Genomic DNA, 25,867 nt, shown 5'->3' on the forward strand with positions numbered 1-25,867 from the left:
ACCGACGCAGTCCAAAGCTTTGGCTGGACAAGGCAGCCCTTGGGAGGGAGAGGAGGGTCCAGGAACCCAGGCAGGAGGGTGGCCCACTCATTCCCAGTGTGCCCTGGTTTCCATCCCCCACATCCTCCTCCCATCCCTCCCCCTAATTGGCTCAGGCTGACCAGGGACAGAGCAATAGGTATATCAGCGTTTTCTTTTTTTCCTGGTGGGGGAAAGAGGTGGAGATTGAGGAAAGAAAAGACGGGGCAAGGATGATTGGCATGGGGCCCCGCCTTCTTTTGTCCTCCTCCCTTGGTACTCTGGCCCCTCAGGGAAATACACCTGTTTCAGACCAGCAGCTGGTACAGACAAGTTTACCTCTGTTCCTTACCTGTTCCTCATACCCACTGCTTCTGTGCTGAAGAGCTTCCCTGGGGGAACCTGAGGGACTCTTTCTGGAGCCATGAGGGGAGCCCAGTGGAGGAGGGTCCCCTGGGTGTTCCTGAGCTGTTTATGTTCCTGTCTCCTTTGGCCAATGGTCCTGGGTAAGTGATGCACCTGGGGCAGCATTCTGGGGCAGGGAATGGCTGACTTCAGGGAGCCGGGGCTGGGGGAAGGAGAGAGAGGGAAGGAGGGAGAGAGAAGGGAGAGAAGTGATGAGACAAGAGGAGGAGAGAAGTGGGGAGAACACTAGAGAAACAGAGAAAAGAGGAGATAGAGACAGTGAGAAGCAGAGAGGTGCTTAGCGGGCAGGAGTGGCCTGGTTTTGGGAAACCCACTGGGGGAAAATATGGCTTTATTTTGTGGGGAGAGAGACAGGTAGGTGGAACTGTAGAAAGAGAGAGAGAGAGGGAGAGTTGAGGAGAGAGGCTGACACAGAGAAAACAGGAAAGCCGGGTGACAGAATGTGAAGGAAAACTGACATAAATATGCAGAGTCTGAGGAAAAGACAGTGAGAAGCAGATGAATGAGACAGAGAGAGAGAGAGAGAGAGAGAGAGAAAGTGGGGAAAACCAGAGGCAGACCTGAAAGGAAAGGGACGAGGAAAAAAAGAGGCAGACTGACTTAGAAACAGGTGAGACCAGAGAGCAGCTGAGGTGTGGGACAGTTGGCTTCTTGCCTCTGACCTGAGGTTGAAAAACCTCCTCTTGGGATAATGCCTTCAGGGCAGGACTCATAGGCCTAGTGTTAGCATTGGCCTCCTCCACACTCCACTTCCTTTCTATGAATGGGGTGGAAGCAAGGCCTGTTGGAGAAGTTCACCCTGTATCCTGTAGTCTTCCTCCAAGCTGCTCCTGGCTCCAGGACCAGGTTTTATTCTGAATTTCTAGATGTATGAGCCTTCTGAGAGGCTCTGGGGCTCAGAAAAGGATGAGGGGTCAAAAGCCCAGACCAAAGAAATAGTCACAGCTCTCTCCCCTCCTCAATAGGCCTGGGGAAGCTTTCACCCAAGGGATCATTTCTTGGGAGTGGGCCAGAAAGAGTATATTCTATTACAGATATTAAGAGAGATAGTACTGGTGAAGTGTAATACTCTGCCTTCCTTGATATGTTTAAGGTCTTGGCTAAGAGCAAATGAAACAACTACCACTTCCCCAACCCTCCAACCCTCCCACCATACCCCCCTTTACCTCTGCCCAAAATACTCATCACATCATAAGGAAATGGAGGCTGGAAAGAGCCTGCAGTGGCAAGCCACTTAGGAGTAGAAGAGAGGGATATGGAAGGGGTGTCCATGGGGGTTAATGACCATAGGCAATGGGGAGAAGGTGGCTTGGATTTAGGGGCCCTGGGGCCCAGTGTTGGCTTTGCCACTAACTGATCTGGTTCCTATGTCTAGGTCCTATTGTCCTCTCTCTCTCCAGGCCTTGGTTCCCCTATGTAAAAAATCAGGTGGTGAATGGCATGACCTCTGAATTCCCAAGTTCTTAAGTTTTGATATTCTGTGATGTAAAGTCAACAGAAAAAGTGTTCAGTCCCAGCTCTGTACTTAGTCCTGTCTTAGGGTCCTCCAGCTCAGGAGGAACCAGGAAATCCATGAAGAAGAGCTCAGAGGACAAGAACTGAGGTGGAGGAAAAAACCTTGGGGATCTGTGGGGTATGAACAAGAGAAGGAGTAAAGGACCATGAAGGTGAGGACCTGAAAGAAAGGATGCCTTGGAGTACTGGGGCCTGTACATTGTTAAGGGGACAAGATGGAGCAGAGCCCACAAAGAAGGTGGGCATGGGGTGGGAAGAGATGCCTCAAGCATCTGGCTGAGCATTTAGAGGATGTGAGGGAAAAAACAGTCTCCATTGGACAGGTAGTTGCCACCCCCCCCCCTTATGTGCTCCAAGAAGCTTTTGGGAAAGTAGAAAGTGTTCTCCCATTCCCTTGGATTGCTGAGGGTGACATATGGGTGAACTGCCTAACAGAAACTAGGACCTGTTTCCACACTTGCTGCCAGTACCCTCACCCAGGCCTGGCTCATCCCTGGAATAGGTGTCAGAGCCTCTCCACCAGAAAGAAAAACACTGCGGTTTCCACAAAGATGCTACAGTGGAAATGGCTTCTTGAAGGAAAAGCCCAGCTGTCAAATGTGAAAGGGGAAAAGGAGGGTGGACAGAGGTGGGCTGGACAGGGAGTCAATGGAAACTCAATGGCTACTAGTGGCTCCCAGCAAGAGTGACTCTGAGGAAGGCTGGCGACCCTGATTCCACAGTCTATGGCAAGGAAACTGGGTCAAAATAAAACTCAGTTGCTGGGGCACCTGGGTAGCTCAGTCAGTTAAGCCTCAAATTTCAGCTCAGGTCATGATGTCACAGTTCATGAGCTTGAGCCACACATTGGGCTCTGTGCTGACAGTACATACCCTGCTTGGGATTCTCTCTCCCCACCCCACCCTCTCTGCCCCTCCCCCATGTGCACACAGGTCTCTCTCTCTCTCTCTCTCTCTCTCTCAAAAACAAATAAATAAACTTAAAAAAAAAAACGCAGTTGCCAATACTATCAGTGGCCCAGTAACTGAGGGGCTGCTGCCCTGCCCTGTGCCCCCATGGGAAGGTTACTGGGCTGCCACAAGTGTAGGACAGAGGAGATTGGTGTCACAGAGGACCCCAGAGAGAAGGGTCTTCTGCTCTCCCTCTCTCAGAGAATCTTCAGTCTATCTGTCAGTCTGGGAGAGTCCTACCCAACTTGCCACCAAGGGCACAGGACATCTGCCCCACCCCAGGAAACTCTCACTGTGCTTGGAGATACTGAAAAGGAGAGAACCCTTGAATAACAGGTCCTAATAAGAAAATAGATCAAATTTAGGCAAGTGGCTTAGCAAAATGTACAGCAAAGAGCAGGAACTTCAAATCAGAAGACACTGAGTGAATGTTGCCACTTAGCCAGCCTAAGGACACATGAGAAAAGTCCCTTTAGTTTGGTGTCTTTAATGGCAAAATGAGTTAAATAGGAAAGGACTATTTCATAAGGTTGTGGTGAGGATAAAATGAGGTAGTATATGGTATAAAGTAGAAGAGCCATAAAATCTTGTTTGAGAGAAGGTCTACTGCTACCTTTTAGAGCTGGGGAGATTGGGGGTGAGGAGGGTGAATCCAGGAATGGAAAGGACACTTCTGTTGGCTCAGGCATTTCCATTCACCCAAGGAGCCTCTAAAAGGCCATCCCTGTCCTTCCTGTGGGCTTGCAAGGGCTGGCTCGGCTTATTTAGAATGTGGCTTATCATGTGAACTGACCCTGAATGCCAGCTCTGCCATTGGGCACAGCCCCCACTAGAGCTGACACCACTGCTTCTCGGTTCCTTGCCCAGCAATGTTCTCCTGATCCTTGATTTCTGGGCTCAGCTCTGGAGGCTGAGGTTGTCCAGGAAGTGTTTGACATGCAAGTGATTTAGGTCTTCATTCCCGAAAGAGGCCAAGAAGCAGTTGGCTTTTTATGTGTTCAAACAAGTGCTTTGCTGTCTATTCCCTGGTTTCATGGCACTGCTAAATGCTTCAGGGAGGCATGTAATGCAGATCTCTGAGCCACTTCATCAAAGGCCAGGACTGAAGACTTTATAGGAGATCTCCTAGTTCCAAACTTCCTCCTCAAATATTCATCTTTCCTTCTACTAGGCTGAATTCATGGCAAGCAGACACTTAGTCATCATTGTTATGCCCATTCCCCAGCACAGAATGGATGAGTTGAGTTGAAATGAATTCAATTTGTTGGCACTTTGCAGAGGTCCAAATACTCAACATCTTGCTTGAGACTCTGAAGAGGCTCCAGGAGCTGGGTGTCTGTGCTTGTGCATGAAGACTCTACAGTCATGGCCATGGCCATACAGAGGGCACTGGCTTGTGCTGTAGGCAGCTCAGTGTGCATTTTTAAGATATCTATTCTCTACATAAATGCCCCCAGTGAAAATAGCAGTTTGAGTTCCAAAGTCCTGTTGGTGATGGGCTTTGGGAACTTCAAAGAAGGAAAAAGTTTGGAGTTATTCATTCACTTGTTGAACTTTTACTCATGCCAAGTGCTCTGGACACAAAGATGAATTAACTCATGCATAGTTCCTGCCTCCAAAGCTTTTTAAAGTTCACACAACCAGTAAGTTGGGCAGCTGGGACTACAATCCCAATTTCTGAACTCTTCGTTCACTGTGTTTGCATTGTATAACACAAACTTTTACAAACAAATCTCTAAACCAGCCCAGCCCACCAATGAGGATGAACAGAAACACTCACAACCCCTGTGACGGTCATTCATTCATTCATCCATTCATCCGTTCATCCATCCATCCACCCATTCATTCATTTGTTCATACATTTGTTAATTAAACAACTATTTTAGGAGTGCCCAACATTGTTCTAGGGCAGCATTGTGTGTACATAGTGAGGGATGGAACAGACAGGGCCCAGCCTCCTAGAGCTAAGATCTAGTATGCAGAAAGACATAAAATAAGTATAGAAAAATTCCCAATAACAAATGTGGTGTTATGTTGAACAAATGTTTTGATGAGAGTAAAATAGACAGACTTAATTTAAATTAGTAAGTTCAGGAAGGTCTCTCTGACCAAGTGCTGCCCTTTGAGCTGAGATGAGAAGACTGAGTAGTAAGTAGTAAGTCAGGTGGAGTAGGAGAGGGAAGAAGCGCAAGCCAGGCAGCAGAAGACATGCAGAGGCAAGAAAAAGCTTGACTTGGAAGGACCTGAAAGAGGCAGGTGCTATATCATGCAGGGCTTTGTAAGCCTTGGAATGGATTATGGGTTTTAAGGAACTAAAATGGGTAGACAGAGAGGGGTTTAGGTAGAGAAGTGACATAGTCATATTCGAACTTTGGAATGACTACTCTGGATACAGTAGGGGAAAATGGATTGGAAGTGGACAAGGGTGAAATGGGAGACCAGTTCACTGCTGACTGCAGGAGTCCAGGCAAAAGTTGTTCTGGCTTGCCTGGCAGTAGCAGCGGAGATCTGGGAAGGGAACAGGCAGTTGTGAAAACAGCATCAAGTCACAAGGACTGCTGCCTTCATCAGGATCTGAGAACTTTGCAATCATCAAGGTAACAGACAGTGCAAGTGCCATTTATTGAGCTTAGGTACTGAGCTAAGCATTTCACATGTATCACACACATTGGTGTTACAATTATCTACCATCACCCCACTTTTATAGATAAGGACCTCAAACCTCAGAGAAGTCAAGTAACTTGCCCATGTCACACAGAGAATGTTGATCAGTTTGACTCTAGAACATGCTTTTAACCACCCTATGGCCTTGTCAGATTCTGCCATTAATTGTCCATGTCAGGCTCAGAAAGATCCTAGTAAAGTGGTTCCAGAAGCACCATGTCTGTCAAGAATCACAGATAAAACAACCAAGCAAACACCAAATCACAGTAGTTACTACAATCTTGTTTTCTCGGTTCATTTCCTTCTTCCCTGAGTCAAAGACCAGCTAACCTGTGTTCTGAGAGAACTGGGGTGTTGAAAAAGTCACTGACATCATTATAGCTTCTTCAAGCATCTCTTTCCTATTCCTTCTTAGTAAACGGAGCCACCTCCTTTGAGTTGGTCTGAAATATTTAGGTCAATAACACCATGGGGAAAAAAAATTAGAATCTGATCTTCACAGTTGGCTCCAAGGCAAGAAATTTATCTCTCCTTTCCAACTACACCTACTTAAGTCACGCCCCAAACAATGCCAAGGTGTTTCTTCACCTTGGATACCGTCACAGGTCATTTGACCAAACTTCTGCCAGCATCTGTGTAGTGGCACTAAGGTTGCCCTAGTGAAAACCCCAGAAGCTCCAGAACCAAGCAAAGAGATGTCAAGACCCAGCTTTGAACAGATGTTCACAAGCACAGTTCCAACTTTCTTCTTCCCCACCCCTTCCTCTCCTCAGAAGTTCTATCTCTAGGCTCCATCATCTTGGTTTTGGATTTCATGTCTCCCTGGCTCCCATCTGAGGCAGGCACAACCTCCTAGCCTAGGGTTGCCCTTAGAAGTTTAGCTACAGTGGCCTGAAGTCTGATACAGTGGTGGTCACACCTCCCAGGCTGCAACCATGGTGTTGGCCTCCTCCTGGCCCCAGCACCACTGTGACAATGACAGGAGAAAAAGTGCAGCCTCACCCTCTCTCAGAAATCTCAGTTGGAGCAACCAAAGACCAGGGTACAGAGACACCTGAATTCATTTATTCAACAGATGTCCATGAAGTAATCCCTGTATGCCAGCCACATTCTAGGTGCTGAAGATATCATGAGATCAGTAACCCTAAGGACATTCTGAGTTAGCGTCTTTCCTCATCTCGAATTCTAGGAACAATGGAGGAAACATACCCAACAGACAGAATGCTGGTCACAGTTTCTGTTTCCTCTAAGATAAAAATAGAAACAGAAACCATAGCCACAACCTCCATTGTCACCTATTTCAGTTGCTACAGCCATGGCTCTAACAGCCATTGTATATATCATCTCACACTAACACTAGGTCCCTGAGGGGCAGCTCTTGGAGCTCTCCAGCTCCCAAACCCTGACCACAGAGAGACAGAAGCCTGAAATCACCCACAGTCCAGGAACAGCTCAGAAATTTCATTATTTGGTCACCAAGAATTTCCAAGGGAATGACAGTCTTCAACCGTGAGAAGCACAGACCCAGATGTGTGTGAGCAACAGTTTCCATGACCTGGTTCTTCCTCTGAGGCTGCACAAGTTACCATGATGAGGGTGAGAGCTGTGCTGGTTCTGAGGCTGACACACACACAAATGACCCTTGGCTCCCTACATGGGGTGGCAAGGCAGGGGGTCCTGCCTCCCTCTGTCGACCTCTTTATACTTTTCAGGGCACCTGCCACCCATCCATGAGTTCATTTTCTCTTCAAGGCTATCCTCACAGTTGGATGCTTCCTTAGCTCTAGACTGCCCCAGGCACAGCCTGGCAAAGAGCCCCACCAATCAGGAAATAACAGCAGAAAAGTGAAACTTTGGGGGTAATATGGCTCATGGGTTCCTCACCTCCAATTTCAGGAATGACTCAAGACAAACAGACCAGGCACTAAGAATAAACCTCTGATCACAACACAGGCACGTAAGACATAAGCTTTGTTTCCCTTAAAGGAGTGATTCATCGCACTGTGGGAATGTTATCTTCCACCAGCATCACCACTACGTCCACCACTCCTTCCCCTAAGTCAACAACACACCCATCGCCTCCTCATACCTGTGGAGTCACTAGAGGGCCACACAGGAGAAACAATGTCTATCAATACCATCAACCTCTGCCATCCCTGAAGCCCTGAGAGGACTCAGAGAATGCTAGACACCTCTCCTAGACACAGTTTAATAACTGTCTTGCTGAGAGCTCTCTCACTATAGTAGTAGCCAAGAAACCCATGGAGGGTTCCAGGACTCAGAGAAATGCCCCACCTCAGTGCCAGCCCTGATGCCCTCACTAGTCCTTGATGCAGGCTCCTCCTCTGAGATAACTTCTTTTAAACTATCTGTTTTAGGCAATATCACACATGTGTCTTCTGACAGTAGTTTCATCACCACAAGGGGTCAACAACCATCATAACTCACTCTGACATCCTCATGGAAAAGGAGACACCAGGAAAATTGGCAGAAATAGCCCGGAGTCATATCATTTGCCCCTGAAAATGTGCCAAACTGTCCCCAGGGCTCAGACCACTCAGCTTGTGGCAGACCAAGAACTCAGGGCAAGTTAGTCATCTTTTCTCCATCCCTCTACTTCATCTCTCCTGAGGAAGGGTTAGAAGAGCCCAAACTGTGGAGAGACTATACCCTCAGTGACCTCTCACAGCTAAACAATAGCTCACAATTTCCAAGTCTTGATGCTTACCTTTGAGCCCCTGCCCCGTCATTTACAAGGCATGCAATGTTGAGCAAGCTACTCAGGCTCTCCAAATCTCAGTTTCCTCATCTGTGAAATGGGAGCACTATTGACTAAGAGAAGCTATAAAACACTATGCAAATATGTGGTATCAACATTTGTATTATTTATAGAGTCAAAATGTACCTAGTGAGAGCAGTACAAAAGAAATCCCTATTCCCAACTGTATGGATCAATTAACCACAAGTCAGTTGACACTCAAGAACTCAAAGAGGAGACAATGTCTCCCACAGAAACGCCTTGGTAATGGGTATTCCTTACAGAAACCACGCTGCAGTACAGACAGGCCTACAGAAAAAACAATTAAACACTCTTCTCAGCCACAACCAGAGGAAGGTCAGTCAGAATCAAATGGCCTCTCTCTAAGGATACATGCTTCAGGACCCTGATTTCCTTATCACAGTTGTGACAGGGCGACAGGAACAATTCCAGTCACCAGTCTCTGTGGCCCTGATAAGACAACCAGACCCATGCCCTTAGGATCCAAGCAGCTACCTTCCAAGGAAGGGCAGTACAGGCATTTTCTAAAGAGGTCCCTGCTAAGGAGGTGATGAGAGACTCTCCTTTATGGTTCTTATTGCTGAATGTCAAGCTAGCAGTGGGTCAAGGTGGGGTGTGGAGCAATCGGGAGGAGCAGTTAGAGGCTGCGGCATTGGTCAGGGTAATAAGGATAACACAGCAAGTGAACAAGAGACCATGGTGGGAGAAATAATTTGGAGGAATAATAGTTGGTACCAAACTATGACGCTGGAGACAAGGAAGAGGAAAGAATCAAAGATGACTCAGGTATTTCTGTCCTGAGCATCTGGGGGACATGATGTTACAATTAACATAAGGAAGGAAGATGGAAGAAACAGTTTGAGGAAAAGTTTGGCTTGGTCGTGTTGCATTTGACAGGCCGACAGGAAATCATTGGAAAGGCGAATCTGGAAAAATGGGTGTGAAGTCAGGGTAGAATCACAGATTTGTAAGGTGTAAAAATAGATGTAGTCTAGCCAGAAGGAAAGTGTAGAAAGAAAGGGAAGGGCTGGAGATGACACTCAGAAAGCTGACTTCATCTGGGGGCTGGGAAGAGAAGAGAAATGGCCCAGGGAGCAGAAAGAATGGGGAGAGTGCTGGACGAGCAGAATTGTTCCGCTTCCAGGAGGGCAATGGGTGCGAATAGTAAGGGGACACTGGCTGAGGAGAAGATTGAGGTGGATGCTCAATAAATACTTGTCGACCAGATGAATGGACGGTGACAGACTTCACAGAGACTAACGAGGACTGAAAAGAAAATTGTTTTTGGTGATTAGAAAGGAGTTGTTTTTTTATTTTTGTTTTTTGGGGGTTTTTTTTGGTAACTTTTCAGGAAAGTGTTTTTGCTGAGGTGACTGAGGTGGAGGGCCGAGTGTAAGGAGAAGATAGGTGATAAAAAAGAGGTAGAGAGTGTAGAACCATCTTTCAGGATGCCTGTGGGTGAAACAAAAGATAGGGATAAGGAGACCTATGTCTCTCTTGACGTGAAATAAGTCTTTCATCCATCTTGTGGATTGTTTGTCAACGTGTTTGTCAACAGAAGAGAAGGAGACTCTCAGAGAAGCGATGGACTAAGCCACCTGAGGAGAGAAGTGGGGAGCAGAAAGGGCACTGGGTGTGTCTCTGTGTGTCTCTGTGTGTGTATCCTTTTGGTAGAGATTGAGCCAGTCTTCTGGGGTGAGATGAGGGACCGGGTGAGGGCAAAGATGTTTCCTGGTGGAGAGGGTTCTGGGACATAGGAGATCAAGTTAGATGGTCTTTTCGGTGAAGTAGAAGACGGACTGTCATAGAAAAAGGAGGGAGAGGAGAGGGAAAGTGTTTCTCTCAAATATCAGCTCTTCGCACTCAAATCCCTAGCTCTCAGCTCTGCAAATATGCTATGTATTTGGGCAGGGCGAGAAAGACAGGCTTCGGCTGTCTAATAATCTGATGGGAGCTGAAGAGCCGGGCTTGCATGCTGGTAAAAAACGAGGTCTGTTAATTCCAGCAAAACTTGAGCACCAAGAATAAGGCTGAAAATATTCTTGAGAACCAAGCTTGATCAAGAACCCAAATTCCCAGTGCCTTACAACTTCAGTAAGGTGGTTTTAGCTTACAAAAAAAAAATCTTAAGAGCAGATGCTATCATTTTCTTTCAAGGTCCTTAAAATGTGGTCCATTGATCACCGGTATCAAAATCACCCTGGGCATAGGTTAAACGCAGATTCCTGGACCGCACCCAATGCATAGGGATCAGATTCTGGTGGTGGGCCCCAGAATACACTTTTACAGGTTCCCCCAGGGATTTGGATGCATCCTATCTTTTGAGAACCACTTTATTTTTTTAATGTTTTATTTATTTTTGAGAGAGTGCAAGTGGGGGAGGGGGAGAGAGAGAGGGACAGAGGACCTGAAGTGGGCTCTGTGCTGACAGCAGAGACCTCGATGTGGGGCTTGAACTCAAAAACTGTGAGATCATGACCCAAGCCGAAGTCAGTGGCTCAACCAACTGAGCCACCCAGGAGCCCCTTGAGAACCACTTTCTTACCAAAAAGAGTTCTTCTACGGCTCTCCCCGCTACCAGGATTTCTTGCACAAGAATAACCCACTCACGTTTAGTAGATTGGGTTATTTGCAAACTGTTTTCCTAAGTTGCTGACTAATCTATTAAAGGAGTGGTTTAAGATTTTTTGTTTAAATGGTGGAGAAAGAAAAATACAGTACTGTAGTTTTTATGCAACTAACGCTAATCTCTTCCTTCTAAGACAAGCCCAACAGATTTAGAGATTTGTTAAGACCGTGCCTACTCCCCTACAGGATAAAACTGAGTTCCTAGCATGAAGAGACTCACTTGCTTTCCTATTTACTGGAGCAGGAGATTCTAATCAACGCAGCCCAGGACTGGAAAGTCTTTTAAACAAAGATTAAAAGAAGGACATAGTCCTGTTTGACAAGATTTAAAATTGATACTACCAAGTACAGATTTTTTCCAAAGGGAGAGAATATTGGGAATCAGGTACTGTTTCATATACTGCTAATGGAACTGTAAATTAGCATGACTTCCCTGCCAAGAAATTGGGCAGGATGTATTAATGACACAAACGTTTCTATAATAGCATTAACCCGGGCACCTGGGTGGTTCATTTGGTTAAACCTCTGACTCTTGACTTCAGCTCAGGTCAGGCTCTGCCCTGACAGCACGGAGACTGTTTAGGTTTCTCTCTCTCTCTCTCTCTCTCTCTCTCTCTCTCTCTCTCTCTCCCCTCCCCTCCTCCTTGCAGGCACACATGTGTTCTCTCCCTCAAATAAATAAACATTAAAAAAATAACAGCATTAACCAGTAAGTCCACTTACAGAAATCTATGTTAAGGAAATGAGCTGAAATAATGAAAACAAAACAAAATATTATACACAAAGATAGTCATCAAAGCTTTATTCATAATATCGACACATTGGAAAGCCTACCTGTTCAATAGTAAGTTAGTTAATTAGGGGCTGTCTCTATGATGGAATATTATTTAATGTATAAAGGCAACATCCAATGTCCCATAAGGGCATGGACACACACACACACACTATCACACATACATAATAGCAACACATGGAACAGGCATTAAGTAAGGTTTATTAGGGAAAAATTTACAAGCGTAGAACCAGTAGAGTGTACAGGATCCTTGAGTTCTCATTATCTCAAGATGGGTGGTTAGAGCTAAGCCCACTGAAGTGAGTGCTCCAGGAGGACTGCCCCTGTGCCACAGCCATTTACAGGGAAATGAGAATGGTGATAATGATGTTTTCGTTGAGGGTGGCTCAGTCTGTTAAGCATTAGACTCTTGATTTCAGCTCAGGCCATGATACCCAGGTCATGAGACCGAGCCCCACGTTGGTCTCTGTGCTGGGCATGCAACCTGCTTGAGACTCTCTCTTTCTCTCTCTCTCTAAAAAAAAAAAGAAGTTTTCAGTTGAGGGAATGGCTTTGTTGGGAAAAGGGGCCTCTAGAGCTCAGCAAGGAGAGTTAATATACAACACCCAAGACCTTGCCATTGGGCTTAGCTGGCCCAGTCCTCCTGGGCCAACACAGCTTGCTGTGCCTCCAAATGGGAGAAGAGAAAGAACTACCACCCCAGATTTGTCTCTCCTCAGGCTGTGTTTACAAAGAATAAATACACAAAGAGATGTTCATAATATTTTGTAAAGTTTTAAAAAATGGATGCAAAGTTATATATACTGGGTAAGTTAAACTATATGTATTTTTAAAGCATAGAAAAGAATGCTGGAAGGACACATAATAATATGGTTGTCTGGATAATGAGATTATGGAGTTTGATCTTTCAATTATCCGTATTTTTGCAATTTTAAAATAATGAGTAGATCTTCCCCAACATATTTCGATGAAGTGGTACAACTTTGTCCACAAAGATAAAGCACATTTTTTGTTAGATTTAGTCTTAGGTATTATATATTTGTCACTATCATAAACACTATTATTTAAAAAATATTTTCTTTTGTTGATGTATGGGAATACAGTTATTTTCACATTTTTTATTGTATATGTAGAGCCTTGCTAAGAATTTAAAATTTGGGGGACTTTATACATAAACAATTATATAATCTGCAAATGATCACAGTGTGTTTCTTCCTTTTCATACCAAAAACAACTTCTCTATACCTTCATATTCTTGTTTATTTTTATTTTTTGTCTTATTGCACTGGCTAGACCTCCAGCATAATGTCAAGTGGAAGTAGTTGTCACTGTCATCCTGGTCTCATTCCAAATTTTAAAGAAAATGTTTCTGGTATTTTAAGTGTGACATTTATTAATGTTTTTTATTGACATTGTTTGACAGGTTATGAGAGTTACCTTTTATTTTTAGTTTGCTAGGAGTTTTAACAGGAATGAGTGTTGAATTTTTTCATATGCTTTTCCTGCATCTGTTGTGATGATTGTGTTTTCCTTTCCATTCTGTTTATATGGTGATTTACATTAATAAAGTTTTATATTCTTGTATTTCTGGCTTAAACCCAGTTTAATCATGACGAATTTTTGATACAAATCCAGTATTGTATTTGGCTTACTAATATTTTTATTAGGACATTTCTATCTATATTATTATTGAGATTTATTGACCTATAGTTTTCCTTTCTTATACTGTCTTTGGTTTGGGTATTAAAAGTTACAACAGCCATACACAATTAGTTGTAAGGCATTCCCTCTTCTTCTAAGCTCTGGAAGAGTTTGAATAAAATTGGAATTATCCAGGGGAGCCTGGGTGGCTCAGTGGGTTAGCGTTTGACTTCGGCTCAGGTCATGATCTCACGGTTCATGGGTTTGAGCCCTGCATCAGACTCTGTGTTGACAGCTCAGAGCCTGGAGCCTGCTTTGGATTCCCTCTCTCTCTGCCCCTTCCCTGCTTACTTTCTCTCAAAAATAAATAAAAACATTAAAAAAAATTTTAAAAAGCCTTCTGATTTGTGAATGTGGGATGTGTTTTCATTTATTTATGTCTTCTTTCATTTTTTCAGCAATATTTTGTAATTTTTATTGTACAAGTTTTTTTTTTAGTTAACTCCTAAGTATTTTTTTCTTTTTGATGGCATTATAAACAGAACTGATTTTCTAACTTCCTTTGTGGATTGTTCATTATTAGTATATAGAAACAAAACTGATTTTTGTGTGTGGACTCTGTATCCTACTACTTTGATGAATTAACTTATTAGTTTTACAATTTTTTGTGTGGAACACTTACAGTTTTGTACATATAGACTTTTGTACGTATATACATGTAACCTAGAGTTTTGTACATATCATCTGCAAACAGATAATTTTACCTTTTCCTTTGTAATTTGGATGCCTTTTATTTCTCTTTTTCTTTTCCTTTTTCTTCTTCCTCTTCTTCCTTTTACTCCTTCTCCACTTCCTCCTCCTCTTCCTTTTCCTCTCCTTCTCCTCTTTTCCTTCCCCTTCCTTCTCCTTCTCTTTCTCCTCCTCCTCCTCTTCCTCCTTCTTCTTCTTCTTCTTCTTCCTCTTCCTCTTCCTCTTCCTCTTCCTCTTCCTCTTCCTCTTCTTCTTTTTCCCATAATTGATCTGGTTAGAATTTCTGGCACCTATGTTGAATAGAAGTGGTGAAAGCAAGAATCTTTGCCTTGTTCCTGATCTTATAGAAATAGCTTTCAGTCTTTCACCATTGAATATGAAGTCCACTGTGGGATTTTCATATATGACTTGTATTATATTGAGGTTGTTTCCTTCTACTCCTCATTTGTTAAGTGGTTTTTATCACGAAACAGTGTTGAATTTTGTCAAATGCTTTTTCCACATCAGTTGAGATGATCATGTTGCTTTTTTCCCTTCCTTCTGTTGATGTGGTGTATTGCATTGACCAAGTTTCGTATGTTGAATCATCCTTGAATTCCAGGAATAAATCTCAGTTGGCCATGGTGTATAATTCTGAATGAAGCTTGCTACTATTTTGTTAAGGACTTTTGTATCAATGTTCATACGAAATATCAGTCATAAGGGACCAATTTGTCTAGTGATTTGTAGTGATTTGTCTAGTGAACTCTGAATGAGTTAGGAAGTGTTCCTTCCTCTTCAATTTGTTGGAACAGCTTGAAAAGGATTGGTGTTAGTTCTTCTTTAAATGTTTGGTAGAATTCACCAGAAGCCATCAGGTCCAGGGCTTTTCTTAGCTGGGAGATTTTTGATTGTTGATTCAATCTCCTTACAAGTTATAGGTCTATTCATTTTTTATTTCTTTATGATTTAGTCTTGACAGGTTCTGTGTTTCCAGAAAACACATTGACCATTTCATCGAGGTTATCTAATTTGTTGGTGTATAGCTATTCACAGTGCTCACTTATAATCCTTCTATTTCTGTACGATTGGCAGCAAAGTCCCCATTTTCATGTCTGGTGTCAGTAATTTGAGTATTCCCTCTTTTTTATCTTAGTCCACCTAGCTACAAGTATATCAATTCTGCTGGTTTTTCTCAAAGAATCAACTTTTGGTTTTATTGATTTTCTCTACTGTTTTATTCTCTATTTCACATATCTCTGCCCTAATTTTTATTATTTCCTTCCTTCTGCTAGCTTTGAGTTTAGTTTGTTCTTCTTTTTTCTAGTTCCTTAAGTTGCAAAGTTAAGTTCATTCCTAATGCTCTTCCTTTTTGTTATCTACTTTAATTTCTTTTTCTTAATTCACCTTGCTGGAAGTTTGCCTAGTTTATCTTCATTTCTATTCTTAATTATATCCTCCATTCAGCTTTCTTTTTCCTTTTTCTTTCTGATTCTTCTAGTTCACCTTTCCTCTGAGAGTTCTAGATTTATGCAAAAAATATTCAATTTACAGTGTCCTGATCTAAGACTGTGTCTCCTTTTCTTATGGAGCCCTTAACTCTCAACACTTTACAGCTCAGAAATCTGTAGATTCCTTAAGAGCACTGACTTAACATCTCAGATTTTGACCCTTTCACTCTTAAGTGTTTACCTTTCTTTCTTCTGATCTCAGCTCTGCATTCAGAAAATATTTTCTACACATTATCTGACATTCATAGGTTTTGTAGTTAAAGACTTATCTCTTTTGCCATATTGCTGGAAATGGAGTTGTATCACTGTGACAAACAAAAATATTTGCTTAAAAATTGGACTATGCTATTGTGAAACTTTTGCTGCTGATATTAATTTTAATAGAGATGATGCAGCCTCCGAAAATATATTAATTGCCAAGAATCTATAATAAATTTAGTAAATTTGGCATGTGTATGGCTTCTGTGTGGTAACTCAAAGCCAGATAATAGAGCAATGCTTAGGAAAATGAAATAAGGTTAATAATAATGTTTTCTAATCTAAACCTTATCTGGATAAACCAAACTTTGGAACTTTATTGAAGAGAGTTTATATATAGAATCGAAAGTCCTGTAAGCAAATCTACTAATAATTCTAAATAAAGGCGGTCTCCTTTCAAAGTTGAAGCAGACTTGGAGTGCCTGGGCGGCTCAATCACTTAAGCATCTAACTTTTGATTTTGGCTCAGATCATGATCTCACAGCTTCTGAGATTAAGAGCTGCTTTGGTCTCTATGTGACAGTGTGGAGCCTGCTTAGGATTCTCTCTCTCCTTCTCTCTCCTTCTCTCTATCTCAAAATAAATAAACTTTAAAAAAGTAAGGTTGAAGCAGACTCATTTTGGGGTTAAATAGGGAACCAAGGACCTTCTAGCTCAATCCATGCATTTGTCCACACCAGCTTAGAAACATGTCATGTGTCATTAATTACTATTAACAAAGCATAGAAGGAGGCAAGTGAGTTACTTATATTTCAATAAATTAGAGCTGACTCATAACCATTCTCACTAACCTGAAATTCTAAATTGCTTTCGTAAGATGAGAAAAGTTGTGGAATTATAGTCAACTCTAGGAACTACACTCAAACCTTCTTTGCTGGAAGTTTGTCCCTCTGTGAACTTCATCTATTGGTTCACAACCCTCGTTGGAGCTTCCTAGATATAATTTGAAACTGTACTCAGAGCACAGGGAGAGACTCATGAAAGAGACAGGCCACTCCAGCTTGGTAGGTGGCAGTTTTAATAATAGCAAAGGGAACTGACATTCAGGCTTGGGTGGCAGCAAGATGAATAAATCCCTGCACCTGCCCACCAAATCCCAAAAGTTTATGAAGAGGCCCTATCTGGGCTCAGTCACATTTACCATGCAGGTGCTTTTGACACCACATCACTATCTCAAGGCTATGTCCTTGAGTGGATAGCCTCCAGAAGTGGAAAAGGCAAGCAGAACCCACATTCCAAGAATAAGGAAAGGGGTGAGAAGCCTGAAAGTGTCTAGGCCCAGCTCAGTGAGCAATGGGGGTGCAGGACAGGTCATGTCTTTTTGACTACATTCATCAACATCATGCCTTCAACTAGTTATGAGCACTGAGGTTTAAAAAAAAGTTTGAGAACAGCTAGGGAACTAATGAAAACCCAAAAGAATAAGTATCTAAAAGAAAAAAACAAAAAAGACTGAATGTTTCTTAAGTTCTTCTTTTGTTTAAAAGAATCAAGGCCTTTAAAATAAAATTCAGGAGGATGGTGCGCTGTACTGATTGAGGATTTGTCTACAACTACTGGGAGTGCAGTCAAATATTTTAAACAAACCAGATTAGTATGTAAATATTCGGCACAAAAGTAAGTTGAAAAAAATAGGCACGATCAATTAAATTACCATTATGTTATAACATGACCAGGGATAGAGTATGTACTCTTACTCTTTAGTATCTGCTAGATTGGAAGAAATGTTAAAAATGAGGAGGAAAAGTAGACATTTAATTGGCTTTGAAAAAAAACAAAACTCAGCTCAATAGCCTGCCCAAGATGTACACTAGAGGTACAATCAACAACATGCTTATTTGTTATTTCTACTCTGATATAGCAGCACCTTCCACGAATGGACAGGCTCAGACAACACAGACCACTGGAGTACCTCAAACCAGCATCATGAACGAGACCATGAGAGACTCTCAAACCAGCACTAACGCGGCTATGAGCAGACCACATACTTCATCCCACCTAAGTACACAAACCCTTAGACAACACAATTCCCAGGACACAGCCACCTATGGCAAAACAGGAACTTCATCTGCTTCCACTGTCAGCAACAAATCTTCCATGACGTCAGATATGTCCAAGTCACTGAACTCCACAGAGAACATTTCAGTATTTTCTAGTGCAAGCAAAACACTTGACGTGACATCAGAGTTCCGCCAAACACCAACCTCCACAGTCACCACTGGAGGAAACACAAAACACGCATCATACCCTGAAACAGCAAGTTTTACTGCAGTCACATCAATACTCTCAAAGACAACTGGAGTAGAGGAACAGTCCACGGCACCCACTTCCATCACTTCTGCTTCAGAGACAACAGCGTCTTCTCAAAGCCACGGGACTCAGACCATGGACACCATCAGGGAATCTCAAACCAGCACTATCTCAGCAGTGATCACATCAACTCCTTCATCGTCCCTAAGTGGACACACCCTTATAGAGAGCATCTCACAGGAGACTCCCACCTCTGGGGAAGCAAGGACTTCATCTCATTCCAGCATCAGCCACACACCTTCTGCAACCTCAGAAATGCCCCCGACAACATCCTCCACCGATGATACTTCAGCCTCTTCCCGTGCAAGCAACAGACATCAAATGACATCAGAGTTCCCACAAACGCCTCTTTCCACAGACACCACTGAAGGAAACACAAAACACATGTCATACCCTGAAACTGGAAGTTTGACCCCAGTCACCTCAATACTCTCAGTGTCAACTGGACTAAGAGAACACTCCATGGCACGCTCTTCCATCACTTCTGCTTCAGAGACAGCAACGTCTTCTCAAAGCCACAGGACAGAGACCAAGGACAGCACCAGAGAATTTCAAAGCAGCACGAGATTGGCAGTGATCACAACAACCCCTTCATCCTCCCTAAATGGACACACCCTTACAGAGAGCATCTCACAGGAGACTTCTACCTCTGGGGAAGCGCGCATTTCATCTCCTTCTAGTGTCAGCCACAAACCTTCCACAGTGTCAGAAATGCCCACGTCAACATCCTCCACAGATGACACTTCAGTCTCTTCCCATGCAAGCAACTCACATGCAGTGACATCAGAGGTTTCCATAACATCAGTATCAACAGTCACCACTGGAGGAAACACAAAACACACATCACACTCTGAAACAGCAAGTTTTCCCCCAGTCACCTCAACACTCTCAATGTCAACTGGACTAAGAGAACACTCCATGGCACGCTCTTCAGTCACTTCTGCTTCAGAGACAACAGCATCTTCTCAAAGTCACGGGACTCAGACCATGGACACCATCAGGGAATCTCAAACCAGCACTATCTCAGCAGTGATCACATCAACTCCTTCATCGTCCCTAAGTGGACACACCCTTACAGAGAGCATCTCACAGGTGACTTCCACTTCTGGGGAAGCACGCACTTCATCTCCTTCTAGTGTCAGCCACAAACCTTCCACAGTGTCAGAAATACCCACGTCAACATCCTCCACAGATGACACTTCAGCCTCTTCCCATGCAAGCAACTCACATGCAGTGACATCAGAGATTTCCATAACATCAGTACCAACAGTCACCACTGGAGGAAACACAAAACACACATCACACTCTGAAACAGCAAGTTTTCCCCCAGTCACCTCAACACTCTCAATGTCCACTGGACTAAGAGAACACTCCATGGCACGCTCTTCAGTCACTTCTGCTTCAGAGACAACAGCGTCTTCTCAAAGCCACAGGACACAGACCGAGGACAGCACCAGAGAATCTCAAAGCAGCACTATCTCAGCAGTGATCACAACAACCCCTTCATCCTCCCTAAATGGACACACCCTTACAGAGAGCACCTCACAGGAAACATCCACCTCTGGGGAAGCAAGGACTTCATCTCCTTCCAGCATCAGCCACAGCCCTTCCACAGTGTCAGAAATGCCCACGTCAACAATCTCCACAGAAGACACTTCAGCCTCTTCCAGTACAAGCAACAGACATCAAATGACATCAGAGTTCCTCCAAACACCAACCTCCACAGTCACCACTGGGGGAAACACAAAACACGCATCATACCCTGAAACAGCAAGTTTTACTGCAGTCACGTCAATACTCTCAAGGACAACTGGAGTAGAGGAACAGTCCACAGCACCCACTTCCATCACTTCTGCTTCAGAGACAACACCGTCTTCTCAACGACACGGGACTCAGACCATGGACACCATCAGGGAATCTCAAACCAGCACTATCTCAGCAGTGATCACATCAACTCCTTCATTGACCCTAAGTGGACACACCCTTACAGAGAGCATCTCACAGGAGACTTCTACCTCTGGGGAAGCGCGCACTTCATCTCCTTCTAGTGTCAGCCACAAACCTTCCACAGTGTCAGAAATGCCCACGTCAACATCCTCCACAGATGACACTTCAGTCTCTTCCCATGCAAGCAACTCACATGCAGTGACATCAGAGGTTTCCATAACATCAGTATCAACAGTCACCACTGGAGGAAACACAAAACACACATCACACTCTGAAACAGCAAGTTTTACCCCAGTCACCTCAACACTCTCAATGTCCACTGGACTAAGAGAACACTCCATGGCACGCTCTTCAGTCACTTCTGCTTCAGAGACAACAGCATCTTCTCAAAGTCACGGGACTCAGACCATGGACACCATCAGGGAATCTCAAACCAGCACTATCTCAGCAGTGATCACATCAACTCCTTCATCGTCCCTAAGTGGACACACCCTTACAGAGAGCATCTCACAGGTGACTTCCACTTCTGGGGAAGCACGCACTTCATCTCCTTCTAGTGTCAGCCACAAACCTTCCACAGTGTCAGAAATACCCACGTCAACATCCTCCACAGATGACACTTCAGCCTCCTCCCCTGCAAGCAACTCACATGCAGTGACATCAGAGATTTCCATAACACCAGTATCAACAGACACCACTGGAGGAAACACAAAACACACATCACACTCTGAAACAGCAAGTTTTCCCCCAGTCACCTCAACACTCTCAATGTCCACTGGACTAAGAGAACACTCCTTGGCGCGCTCTTCAGTCACTTCTGCTTCAGAGACAACAGCGTCTTCTCAAAGCCACAGGACACAGACCGAGGACAGCACCAGAGAATCTCAAAGCAGCACTATCTCAGCAGTGATCACAACAACCCCTTCATCCTCCCTAAATGGACACACCCTTACAGAGAGCACCTCACAGGAAACATCCACCTCTGGGGAAGCAAGGACTTCATCTCCTTCCAGCATCAGCCACAGCCCTTCCACAGTGTCAGAAATGCCCACATCAACAATCTCCACAGAAGACACTTCAGCCTCTTCCAGTACAAGCAACAGACATCAAATGACATCAGAGTTCCTCCAAACACCAACCTCCACAGTCACCACTGGGGGAAACACAAAACACGCATCATACCCTGAAACAGCAAGTTTTACTGCAGTCACGTCAATACTCTCAAGGACAACTGGAGTAGAGGAACAGTCCACAGCACCCACTTCCATCACTTCTGCTTCAGAGACAACACCGTCTTCTCAACGACACGGGACTCAGACCATGGACACCATCAGGGAATCTCAAACCAGCACTATCTCAGCAGTGATCACATCAACTCCTTCAGCGTCCCTAAGTGGACACACCCTTACAGAGGGCACCTCACAGGAGACTCCCACCTCTGGGGAAGCAAGGACTTCATCTCATTCCAGCATCAGCCACACACCTTCTGCAACCTCAGAAATGCCCCCGTCAACATCCTCCACAGATCATACTTCAGCCTCTTCCAGTACAAGCAACAGACATCAAATGACATCAGAGTTCCCCCAAACGCCTCTTTCCACAGACACCACTGAAGGAAACACAAAACATTCATCATACCCTGAAACAGCAAGTTTTACTGCAGTCACCTCAACTCTATCAAAGTCAACTGGAGTAGAGGAACAGTCCATGGCACCCTCTTCCATCACTTCTGCTTCAGAGACAACAGCGTCTTCTCAGAGCCACAGGACTCAGACCATGGACACCATCAGGGAATCTCAAACCAGCACTATCTCAGCAGTGATCACATCAACTCCTTCATTGACCCTAAGTGGACACACCCTTACAGAGAGCATCTCACAGGAGACTTCTACCTCTGGGGAAGCGCGCACTTCATCTCCTTCTAGTGTCAGCCACAAACCTTCCACAGTGTCAGAAATGCCCACGTCAACAATCTCCACAGAAGACACTTCAGCCTCTTCCAGTACAAGCAACAGACATCAAATGACATCAGAGTTCCCCCAAACACCAACCTCCACAGTCACCACTGAGGGAAACACAAAACACGCATCATACCCTGAAACAGCAAGTTTTACTGCAGTCACGTCAATACTCTCAAGGACAACTGGAGTAGAGGAACAGTCCACAGCACCCACTTCCATCACTTCTGCTTCAGAGACAACACCGTCTTCTCAACGACACGGGACTCAGACCATGGACACCATCAGGGAATCTCAAACCAGCACTATCTCAGCAGTGATCACATCAACTCCTTCATCATCCCTAAGTGGACACACCCTTACAGAGAGCATCTCACAGGAGACTTCTACTTCTGGGGAAGCGCGCACTTCATCTCCTTCTAGTGTCAGCCACAAACCTTCCACAGTGTCAGAAATGCCCACGTCAACATCCTCCACAGATGACACTTCAGCCTCTTCCCATGCAAGCAACTCACATGCAGTGACATCAGAGATTTCCATAACATCAGTATCAACAGTCACCACTGGAGGAAACACAAAACACACATCACACTCTGAAGCAGCAAGTGTTATCCCAGTCACCTCAACACTCTCAATGTCCACTGGACTAAGAGAACACTCCATGGCACGCTCTTCAGTCACTTCTGCTTCAGAGACAACAGCGTCTTCTCAAAGCCACGGGACACAGACCGAGGACAGCACCAGAGAATCTCAAAGCAGCACTATCTCAGCAGTGATCACAACAACCCCTTCATCCTCCCTAAATGGACACACCCTTACAGAGAGCACCTCACAGGAAACATCCACCTCTGGGGAAGCAAGGACTTCATCTCCTTCCAGCATCAGCCACAGCCCTTCCACAGTGTCAGAAATGCCCACGTCAACAATCTCCACAGAAGACACTTCAGCCTCTTCCAGTACAAGCAACAGACATCAAATGACATCAGAGTTCCCCCAAACACCAACCTCCACAGTCACCACTGAGGGAAACACAAAACACGCATCATACCCTGAAACAGCAAGTTTTACTGCAGTCACGTCAATACTCTCAAGGACAACTGGAGTAGAGGAACAGTCCACAGCACCCACTTCCATCACTTCTGCTTCAGAGACAACACCGTCTTCTCAACGACACGGGACTCAGACCATGGACACCATCAGGGAATCTCAAACCAGCACTATCTCAGCAGTGATCACATCAACTCCTTCATTGACCCTAAGTGGACACACCCTTACAGAGAGCATCTCACAGGAGACTTCTACCTCTGGGGAAGCGCGCATTTCATCTCCTTCTAGTGTCAGCCACAAACCTTCCACAGTGTCAGAAATGCCCACGTCAACATCCTCCACAGATGACACTTCAGTCTCTTCCCATGCAAGCAACTCACATGCAGTGACATCAGAGATTTCCATAACATCAGTATCAACAGTCACCACTGGAGGAAACACAAAACACACATCACACTCTGAAACAGCAAGTTTTCCCCCAGTCACCTCAACACTCTCAATGTCAACTGGACTAAGAGAACACTCCATGGCACGCTCTTCAGTCACTTCTGCTTCAGAGACAACAGCATCTTCTCAAAGTCACGGGACTCAGACCATGGACACCATCAGGGAATCTCAAACCAGCACTATCTCAGCAGTGATCACATCAACTCCTTCATCGTCCCTAAGTGGACACACCCTTACAGACAGCATCTCACAGGTGACTTCCACTTCTGGGGAAGCACGCACTTCATCTCCTTCTAGTGTCAGCCACAAACCTTCCACAGTGTCAGAAATACCCACGTCAACATCCTCCACAGATGACACTTCAGCCTCTTCCCATGCAAGCAACTCACATGCAGTGACATCAGAGATTTCCATAACATCAGTACCAACAGTCACCACTGGAGGAAACACAAAACACACATCACACTCTGAAACAGCAAGTTTTCCCCCAGTCACCTCAACACTCTCAATGTCCACTGGACTAAGAGAACACTCCATGGCACGCTCTTCAGTCACTTCTGCTTCAGAGACAACAGCGTCTTCTCAAAGCCACAGGACACAGACCGAGGACAGCACCAGAGAATCTCAAAGCAGCACTATCTCAGCAGTGATCACAACAACCCCTTCATCCTCCCTAAATGGACACACCCTTACAGAGAGCACCTCACAGGAAACATCGACCTCTGGGGAAGCAAGGACTTCATCTCCTTCCAGCATCAGCCACAGCCCTTCCACAGTGTCAGAAATGCCCACGTCAACAATCTCCACAGAAGACACTTCAGCCTCTTCCAGTACAAGCAACAGACATCAAATGACATCAGAGTTCCTCCAAACACCAACCTCCACAGTCACCACTGGGGGAAACACAAAACACGCATCATACCCTGAAACAGCAAGTTTTACTGCAGTCACGTCAATACTCTCAAGGACAACTGGAGTAGAGGAACAGTCCACAGCACCCACTTCCATCACTTCTGCTTCAGAGACAACACCGTCTTCTCAACGACACGGGACTCAGACCATGGACACCATCAGGGAATCTCAAACCAGCACTATCTCAGCAGTGATCACATCAACTCCTTCATTGACCCTAAGTGGACACACCCTTACAGAGAGCATCTCACAGGAGACTTCTACCTCTGGGGAAGCGCGCACTTCATCTCCTTCTAGTGTCAGCCACAAACCTTCCACAGTGTCAGAAATACCCACGTCAACATCCTCCACAGATGACACTTCAGCCTCCTCCCCTGCAAGCAACTCACATGCAGTGACATCAGAGATTTCCATAACACCAGTATCAACAGACACCACTGGAGGAAACACAAAACACACATCACACTCTGAAACAGCAAGTTTTCCCCCAGTCACCTCAACACTCTCAATGTCCACTGGACTAAGAGAACACTCCTTGGCGCGCTCTTCAGTCACTTCTGCTTCAGAGACAACAGCGTCTTCTCAAAGCCACAGGACACAGACCGAGGACAGCACCAGAGAATCTCAAACCAGCACTATCTCAGCAGTGATCACAACAACCCCTTCATCCTCCCTAAATGGACACACCCTTACAGAGAGCACCTCACAGGAAACATCCACCTCTGGGGAAGCAAGGACTTCATCTCCTTCCAGCATCAGCCACAGCCCTTCCACAGTGTCAGAAATGCCCACATCAACAATCTCCACAGAAGACACTTCAGCCTCTTCCAGTACAAGCAACAGACATCAAATGACATCAGAGTTCCTCCAAACACCAACCTCCACAGTCACCACTGGGGGAAACACAAAACACGCATCATACCCTGAAACAGCAAGTTTTACTGCAGTCACGTCAATACTCTCAAGGACAACTGGAGTAGAGGAACAGTCCACAGCACCCACTTCCATCACTTCTGCTTCAGAGACAACACCGTCTTCTCAACGACACGGGACTCAGACCATGGACACCATCAGGGAATCTCAAACCAGCACTATCTCAGCAGTGATCACATCAACTCCTTCAGCGTCCCTAAGTGGACACACCCTTACAGAGGGCACCTCACAGGAGACTCCCACCTCTGGGGAAGCAAGGACTTCATCTCATTCCAGCATCAGCCACACACCTTCTGCAACCTCAGAAATGCCCCCGTCAACATCCTCCACAGATCATACTTCAGCCTCTTCCCGTGCAAGCAACAGACATCAAATGACATCAGAGTTCCCCCCAACGCCTC

General features: G+C 44.8%; 1 protein-coding gene across 1 annotated transcript in view; it reads left to right on the forward strand.

Annotated features, from left to right (window-relative positions):
* Window positions 1-442: 442 nt before the first annotated feature.
* The window catches only part of MUC4 (mucin 4, cell surface associated), a 55,625-nt gene continuing 30,200 nt past the window's right edge, over window positions 443-25,867 (forward strand). Inside the window, exon 1 of the mRNA XM_047100432.1 lies at window positions 443-524. Within this exon, the coding sequence (XP_046956388.1) occupies window positions 443-524 (82 nt within the window). The remainder of the gene's footprint in view (window positions 525-25,867) is intronic.

This window comes from Lynx rufus, unplaced genomic scaffold (assembly GCF_022079265.1).
Source record: "Lynx rufus isolate CCGP_SWC_20201006 ecotype Redwood Valley unplaced genomic scaffold, mLynRuf1.p SCAF_5, whole genome shotgun sequence".
Taxonomy (NCBI): Eukaryota; Metazoa; Chordata; class Mammalia; order Carnivora; family Felidae; genus Lynx; species Lynx rufus.